Source organism: Mesitornis unicolor, unplaced genomic scaffold, assembly GCF_000695765.1.
Source record: "Mesitornis unicolor isolate BGI_N332 unplaced genomic scaffold, ASM69576v1 scaffold10265, whole genome shotgun sequence".
Lineage (NCBI taxonomy): Eukaryota > Metazoa > Chordata > Aves > Mesitornithiformes > Mesitornithidae > Mesitornis > Mesitornis unicolor.
The window spans coordinates 38,099-46,627 of NW_010186160.1; the positions used below are offsets into that span (position 1 = coordinate 38,099).

The 8,529-nt window shown below is 36.2% G+C and overlaps 1 protein-coding gene across 1 annotated transcript in view; it reads right to left on the reverse strand.

Moving 5' to 3' along the window:
- SWT1 (SWT1 RNA endoribonuclease homolog (S. cerevisiae)) overlaps positions 1–8,390 on the reverse strand; it is a gene marked incomplete at its 5' end in the record, with an annotated part of 27,760 nt that extends 19,370 nt beyond the window's left edge. The window contains 8 exons of the mRNA XM_010185063.1: positions 289–427; positions 1,737–1,888; positions 2,575–2,711; positions 4,901–4,994; positions 5,571–5,759; positions 7,341–7,442; positions 7,574–7,703; positions 8,334–8,390. Coding sequence (XP_010183365.1) covers positions 289–427; positions 1,737–1,888; positions 2,575–2,711; positions 4,901–4,994; positions 5,571–5,759; positions 7,341–7,442; positions 7,574–7,703; positions 8,334–8,390 — 1,000 coding nt within the window. The remainder of the gene's footprint in view (positions 1–288; positions 428–1,736; positions 1,889–2,574; positions 2,712–4,900; positions 4,995–5,570; positions 5,760–7,340; positions 7,443–7,573; positions 7,704–8,333) is intronic.
- Positions 8,391–8,529: the final 139 nt, after the last annotated feature.

An 8,529-nucleotide genomic window follows, 5' to 3' on the forward strand; every position in this document is an offset into this window, starting at 1 on the left:
CAATTTCAGTTCAATTCTGGCTTTAAGGCTACAAAAACAGTGTTGGGAATTTGTCACGCACCCAGGGAATAAATTGTGGATCAATACAGAAGTAGAAAAGACTGTCCAAGGTATGGCTCCATTTGGATAATCTTAAATTGAAGAAAAAAAGGCAGAAGAGGATGGAATACACTACTATTTAAACATACAGAATATATGCCTTTTCAAATTATCTACTTCTGTAACTACTAAAACCAGAACACTGAGGTTTTTTACAAGTTTATAATTAACGTACTCAGAATTTCTTACCTGTACAAATGTATTTACAGAGACATTCAACAGTTGAAAGTAAACTCCTTGGCACAATATAACCAAAAACAGCCATCCAGTGTTTTTTATAACACTTCAGCAAGTTTGCTAATGTCCATGGTGGCTTCAGATAGAGAATCTGAAAGATAACATGCTATAATTCAAAGGCTGACTTTCATATAGACATATTCCTATACATTTCACAAATGCACTAGTCTTCAATAATGTTATGATTTGTGCTTGCTGAAGTAGAATTTCAATGATTCATCAGAAATGAGGTTATATTCAGATTTAACAAGTTTACTTACTAAAAATATTTCATTCATGTTAAAGAGATGCTCATGTAGAAGGGATCACTGTACAATAACATTTCAACGTTTTCATTATATTTGGTTCCCTTTTCCTCAAATATTCCAAATACTTGTTATCTCTTGAAGTGATTTAATGTACAGATTAAATTTTTTAATGTGTATTTATTTTATATTTGTTTATATTTATTAATTTTTTGCGTACAAAAGCCAGAACAATAAATACACCTTTGATTTTCTAGTATTGTTATAAAAGCAAAAATAAACATATTCTTCGTAACTGTGACTATTTACACATGAAGTAATATATACATATTGCGATAAAATTGAAATTTGGTACTGCCAGGTGAAACCAGTTTGAAAAGATGTTAACAGAAATCAACTAAGTTAATCAGAAGTGCCTAAAAGCTTGACACCTAATCAAAGCTCTGTCTTATGGAGCAACAGTCATCCCATGCAAATGCTTTTTTTGTTTTTGAAAGCCACAGAGGCTGCAATAAATTTAAACTTCTAGCTAACCTCTATCAGCTATAAAATGGAAACTAAACCAAAGCATGGATCATCTGGATGTCTTGTACATGAGTATTTATTTTCAGTTAACAATACTTTCGAAAGAGTGAGCGTTTGGAGCTTCTCATTAACACTCTCGTAATTCTGTATCTACATTGTTACCAATTTAGCTATGAGCAATTTTATCCACAGTGTCTAAAAACACCTATTCTGATGGGGAAGAACTGTCTGCAACAACAGGGCATCAACACTACATAAAATGTGATGGAATAATTTCTTGAAGGACATATTTACAACGCAGTGATTTAACCATACTGGAAAAGCCAAAATAGAAATTTAATGCAAGTACTACAAAGAGTTCTGAAAATTTACACTGAACAGTGTAAATAGTGTTACAGTAAAAGAGTACTAAAATACTGCACAGTAATCAGTAGTCAAATAGACTAGTCTTGTTATAAAACCGAATAGTACAACCAAACATTGAACTGTTCGCTCTGAGTGAACGGCTACATTAGCGAACTAGATGACTTAGCTGTTTGGCTTAGCACAGGTACTGATATCATTAAAATACCAAGGACATTTAAACTTCTTAATACTTGAAATATCAAGCTGGATGAAATAAGAAACTACCTCCATCCACAGGTTTCCGAATGCAATTTTCATTTCAGTCTCCAAAATACAAGATAAAGCTTCTCCTAAGTTCTTTTCAAGGTTTGGAAGTATATCTGGGAATCGTGCAGTAAGACTGGTATCACCACTTTCTGTTTTCTCAAATCCTGCATCTGTCAAACCAATGATAATAAAAGTACCAATTGCAACTATTTCTATATCTATTTTATATTGACAGTACACAAATAACTTGTTGCCATAAATACAGACAGATTGCATTTTATGTTATAAATCAGATGGGCTACATCTAATCAGGTTTCAAGTGCTTGTAGTTACACCCATTTGTACTGCGGGTTTTTTTTAATTATGAGCTACTAACCAAGATTAATATCCCAAGAGCATTATTCTTTTGTGATCTTACTCCACATTGTTTTTTTCCTTAAATAACTTAGATTATATACAGCCAGTGTGGTTAGCAGCAAATATAAGATCACTTCTTAATATTCTATTTATTTGGAAAAATGAACAGGCAATTCAAGAATCAAGTTCTGCTGTTTGGGATGCAGGTAAAGGTATTAGCATAAAATGTAAGGAGTGATCTTAGCATAATGAATTTTACATTATTTTTTAAGAACAGAACCCAAACTGGCTCAACTGGAAAAACCACTTTTCAGTCCTTAAAAGTTCAGGACACCTTTTATCTTTGAAAATAAAAAATCTGCCCCTAACAAAAAGCATTATTAAGTGTTCAAGCACATAAAAACTGAAGTTACAGTGAAAACTATTTTTCCCCTCTTACATTGATCATTATGTGTCTCAAAACCCAGCCTATGTATACGTGCACTTTGAACAAACCTACCACGTTTTGACTGTTGCAGCTCAACACAGCTTTGGTGCCTGTTTACATTCAGATTCTGTAGAGCAGTCACCAAGTCAGCTTTGCAGAATGCCTTGACATCACTCACAATGGCTTTACTACATAAATTTTTATCATCCCTAGGAGAATTAATTGTTGACATAAAACTGACATTATTACACAGCAACAATAAAAGCCACAAACTGAAAAAATTGTCTTCAGTAAGCTTCATCATATGCAAAGTTTTATTTCTCAAAGTAATTAGAAACAGTTCAAAAAATTAAACCAGAAAATTAACTAAAGCAGCTATTCAGAAAAAAATAGAAACGTACTGAAAACTGTTTCAGACTCTAGGTTTGATTTTAGAAAAAAATGGCTATAAATACTTCAGCAATGATGCCTAGTTGCTATGATCTTAGAATGCAAGCAAGGTAATGATTTTAAGACAGCAACACATTATTCGATTGCTACAATAAATCCTCATTTTCAACACCCTTCTTTACTGTCCCACTGACCAAATCATTGTCCCAAATGCCACCCCGAGGTATACGCTGCTTCTGAACTACTATGAAGGTGAAGTACAAAGTTGGATCCAAGTACTTTCTCAAAAATTTCCATTGCTTATAACGATAAAGGATAAAGGGATTTTCAGATGCAAAGCACTTCTGAAGTCACCTCCTGTTCTTTACTCAGAGAAACCTCAAATAGCCCTACCAGTACTGCGATTGAAACAGTATTTTCAGCAGCAACCCAATCCACACACACCACCTTACACAAGCCAACTGATACCTAGGGTCTTAACCTCACTTACTGAAACTACGTAGGTTTTAGCAAAGACCAAAGCAAACTTCACAGTACCTTTCCCGGAATATTAGCCCTTTAAACACTATCTTCATGGGATTTGTATCAATTTGAGAATCAATACTCAAAAGTTAGTTGCTATCCTCCCAGAACAAGAGTAGAGGCAAATCTATCTACATCTTCTCTCTAAGATAAAACCTTGTCAATGTTTATCACTGTTCCCAACCAAGTGGGCAGAAATAAAGGATCTAACCATATCTCAAACAGTAATACAAGTATTTTTTCCAATGTTTTAACTCCAATAATATTTTAAAATGAGAAATCAGAATAAACACTGAGAAAGCTATACTTTAAAAAGTTTTTAAATTGAACATTGAATAAACTTAATTCTGCTCTAGGCCTCAAGCTCATGAAGGTGATCACATCCACAGTCTTTGCATTTTATTATATCAACACAGAATCCTGGAATACCAGGTTGGAAGGGACCTCAAGTTTCATTTTGTACAACCTGTCTTGGCAAGTGCCCGGTCTAAACAAGACGGCCCAGCACCATGTTCAGCCAAACCTTCAGTGTCCAATGTCAAGGAGTCCACCACTTTCCTGGGGAGATTATTCCAACAGCTGATTGTTCTCATTGGGAAAAACTGTCTTCTTGTGTCCAATTAGAGTCTCCCCAGGAGAAGTGCTCAATAGAGTGGGATGACTTTTTTATCTCTGCTGGTGGTGCTCTTGTTGATGCAACCCAGTATTCTGTTGGCTCTCTTCGCCACAGTAGCACCCTGTTCACCGATACTGAGCTTGTTATCCACCAGGACCCCCAGGTCCCTTTCCACAGAGCTGCTCCCTAGCCTGTGCTGCACTCCTGGATTATGTTTTGCCAGGTGCAAGGCCTTACATTTGTCTTTGTTGAACTTCATAAGGTTCTTGTTAGCCCACTCTTCCAGCCTATCCAGGTCCTCCTGAGGGTGGCTCCCCTTCCGAAATGTCCACTTCCCCACTCAGTTTGGTATCATCAGCAAACTTCATCAGGGTACACTTGATCCCATCATCCAGATCACTTATGAAGACATTAAACAGCGTTGAGTCCAATATCAATCCCTGGAAGACCCCACTTGTGACAGATTGCCAGTTTGAAAAGGAATATTTACCACCACCCTCCGGGTGCAGCCTGTCAGCCAGCTCCCCATCCACCACACAAGCCACCTGTCTAGACTAATACATCAGTTTCTCTAGGAGGAAGCTGTGGGAAACTGTATTGAAAGCCTTGGATACATCCAAGTAGACAATGTCCACTGCTCACCCCGTATCAACCAAGCAGTTTACTTTGTCATAGAAGACAATCAGTTTTGTCAAGCATGATTTGCCCTTCTACTTTCTCCTTCTACTCTAGCCTTTAAGACTGTGATCACTCCTCAAAAATCTTATTTCAAAAGTAGCTCTTCATTTCAAGATATGATTTGAAAAAGCCGTATTTGGCATGAGACTAGCTTATACCTCATAAGAGACCTGAAAATACACAGGAACTCACGTGCAGAGTATGACAACAGCTTGAGGAAAAAGGTTCTGATACTGCAGGCAACATTGTAAAACACGATCGTCATTGTTCTCGTCACTCAGGCCATCTGCAAATTTAGTTAAGACAGTGCTGACATGTTCAGAAGTAATTCGATATAAGAAATATTTCAGTGTTGTCATGGTACTGTTTTTAAATTTAATATTCTCCAAACAAGGAGAGAGAAGTGTATTCTAAACACAAAAGCTCTGAATTCTTAGGTACAACTCTGCTCAAAACCACTACGGTTTTGGCAAAAAACTTCAACTGAGCCACACATAAATTTGATTATGTTGGATTTTAGGATGACAGAGTCAAAAGCAAAAGCACACAACAAATCCTTAGCTCGTAGGTAAAAGTAGTAACTAGACGAATTTTCATTAAGTAGTACCCCACTTGCCAACAGATGCAGCTAAAAGCGAAAACCAATTGATAAAACAACACTGAACAAAGCACTAATCTGAATAAGGGATTTGCACACTATAGCCTTACATATGCCCCAAAGGCTGCTGTAAGCCATGAGCTAATTTTAATTAGCAAACTGCAAAGTGAAGACTGTATTAAAGTCAAAATTTAGTCCTAAGGTTCAGACTACGTAAACTACAAAGATTAAGTAGCCAAAACAAATTGATTGTACATATATTACATGTTTTTTGAGAAGCAAGCTGCATGGATTGCCCCCACAGTTTTGAATCTTGTTTTTTGAGACACGTGTAGATGAACTGGACTGCAGGGATAGCTTTGTCCCGAACATGCTGCAACATTTTTCCCTTCTTCAAGTTATCTAACTCTTGCAGAACAACCCAAGGAATTATTAATGCAAGTCTGTCAACCCCTGGAAGGGAAAACAAAACAAAACAAAAGAACAAATCAGAGACATTTTGAAAAGCCACGGAAACTACTACAGTTAGCTTTGAATTCAAACATCATATTTATGTAAGTTTGCACTTATCTTTTTTGCCAGTAGTTTTCATATTCCATGTTCAAGAGTATCTAGCTCTAAAAATGAGCAATCAAAAAGGCCAAGTTCTCCTTTTCTAATCTAACTTCTAACCGGCACTACGTTGGTTACATGTAAAAATTAGGCAAACAAAAGGAATAACCAATTTTAAGCAACAGAATACTTGACAACAGTGTGTAGCAATGTTGTAAAATATATTTGCAGTAATTAGCATCCTATCACACACTCACTGTAAGATGCTAAAGAAAGGTGACAGTAGCTGAAAGAACAAGCTGAAAATATCTGAATGACCACAACACTCACTGTGCAAAATCAATCGTCAAATAAACAGAGCAGTGGTTTGTGTTAATTGCCAACCAGCATTCCTCAGCAAGGAACACGAAGTATGGATATTGGACCATGGTTTTATTTGCATGCAAGTATGGTTTGAACTTTAAAACTATTATGTATGAAATAAATGGTCAATTTGAAATTTAATGTTGGTCCACCTATGATAAATACTTCAACAGTTTTCCTTCCCATTCACATTATAAGAATACAATTTTAAAAAAATACATTAATAACCATTTGCTTTGTAGTAAACAGGTCAGGAATTAACAACTTTCTGAACCTTTTGCAAAATGGGTCTGGTGCAAGACCAAAAATTAGGAGCTGCAACATTCTAAAAAAGGCATCTGAGACAGCAGCTCCCAGTGTACACAATGCAACACCATCCCTAATATGGGAAAGAGCAATACAGTCTGACACATTTCTGAAAATTGCTCAGGCCCTTATTAAAACTATTTTTCATGTGGCTAGACTAAGTGTATTCATTAACTGAAAGCACTGAAGCACTCTAGGTATTCTGGTAGATTCCAAGTATGTCTACTAACAACTGTCACGCACGATCCTCATCCTGCCAACATTAAATTACCAAAAGCTTCACAACATATTACAGCCAAACATTAAAGCCAAGGTCTACAATCTGAATTCCTGAGAAACTGCTCACACATTGTGTGAATTCTGTGACCTTCACCAAGAAAGAAATGAAGCACTAATTGACTGCTTATCAGATTTTAAATGTTTTTAGATTTTTAGAAAAAAAAACACTAAAAAGTGAGTAGAAAACATTATTAACACTAGTAATGGATTAAATGCTTAAAAGTATGTTCTTACAATAGGTAAGACTTATTTACCTGTAAGAATCCATGTACGTTCCTGAGAACGTTGACCACGATTCTCTACAGGTATGTAGATATAAGCACAGTAGGTTCTGCTTTCATAGCTGAACTTCCCTTAAGAAGCAGTCTATTTGGGTTCACAGACCCAGCCTCCTAAGTGGGAGCCTTCTGCCCCTATATGAATCCTGCTGCCATTGCAAGGAACCCAGGTCTCTCTTTCTTCACATAGCCTGAAGTTCTTAGAGCATCTGTCTTTTCTTAGAAATCTCTTCTTGATCACTATGTATTCACATACCTGGTATATCCTCAGATTTCAAGGATCTGACAAACTCAAGGTGACTAATCATTATATTTGTGTCAATCACCACCAATATGTTCAGACCAGATGTAAAAGCCCCTGGGGACAAAAAAGAGAAAAAAAAAGTTAAAATAAAAACCAAATCAGTTGTGCACTCTCTACTCAGACCACTAACCAACTGTAATAACTAGTTACAAGTAGCTACCAGTGAACATCGAATCATGACATACCAGCAGAAATATTTAAATCCTGTTCTGGAAGATCTATTTCCATACTTGTAAGTTCTCCACAGGTCTGTACTACAGACAGCGCTATCCTCTTCTCAACACGAGCAACATGCAAATCTTCAACTATTTGCATCTACAATGAAAAAGAATTGCATGTATTAAATCAAGTGTAAGTAATCACTTATGAATTGTTCCCAAAAAAGACACTTTCACATTAATGCTGTTGTGTTAAAACTGACTAAAAATAAAGCACAAAAATTTTTAAATAAGTACAGCAAACATAAAGCCAGGAGAACTTTCTGCACATCCTCCACTATAAGAAGTCCACAAAAGACATCCAAAATACAGCCTGGAAGGAAGATTTGTTTATGACCTTTCTACCTGTTGCCCAGAAACTTTGTTCCATCTTTTGCTACATAAACTGCAATTTTCCTGACAGGTATTTCTTAAAAAAATATGTCCCTTTTCCAACTTGAAAGTTAGAGGATGGAAAATGAGATAGCTAGAGTATGTAAGCAACCATGAAGTCCCCCTACATAGCAGAGAATAACAGAAAGGCAATGTTTCTAACTGACAAAGTTCCCGATTAGCTGTAGTTTATCAAGTTTGTTTAGTGTTTGAAAAAAATGCTCCACATTTCTTGAAGTGCACATCATAAGTCAAAAATGCAAAATACTAGGAAAGGCCATGAAAGTGTACAGCTATACAACCTCAGTGCCGTTTTTAATACAACTTAGAAGCGTTAAATTAAACCATTACTAACCTCTTGGTCTGCTTCTGGGTTCTGACTGTCTTGAACGGTTGGAAAGACTTCAAAGCTCTGTAGGAAGAATTAAAGAAAACATACCAACAACACAAAGTATCGAGGAAGATTGAGGAATAAGTGATCCCTACATCAAGAATTTCTGAATACAGCTCTTTAGTGTTAAACAAGTACACCACTAACACAGAATCACAGA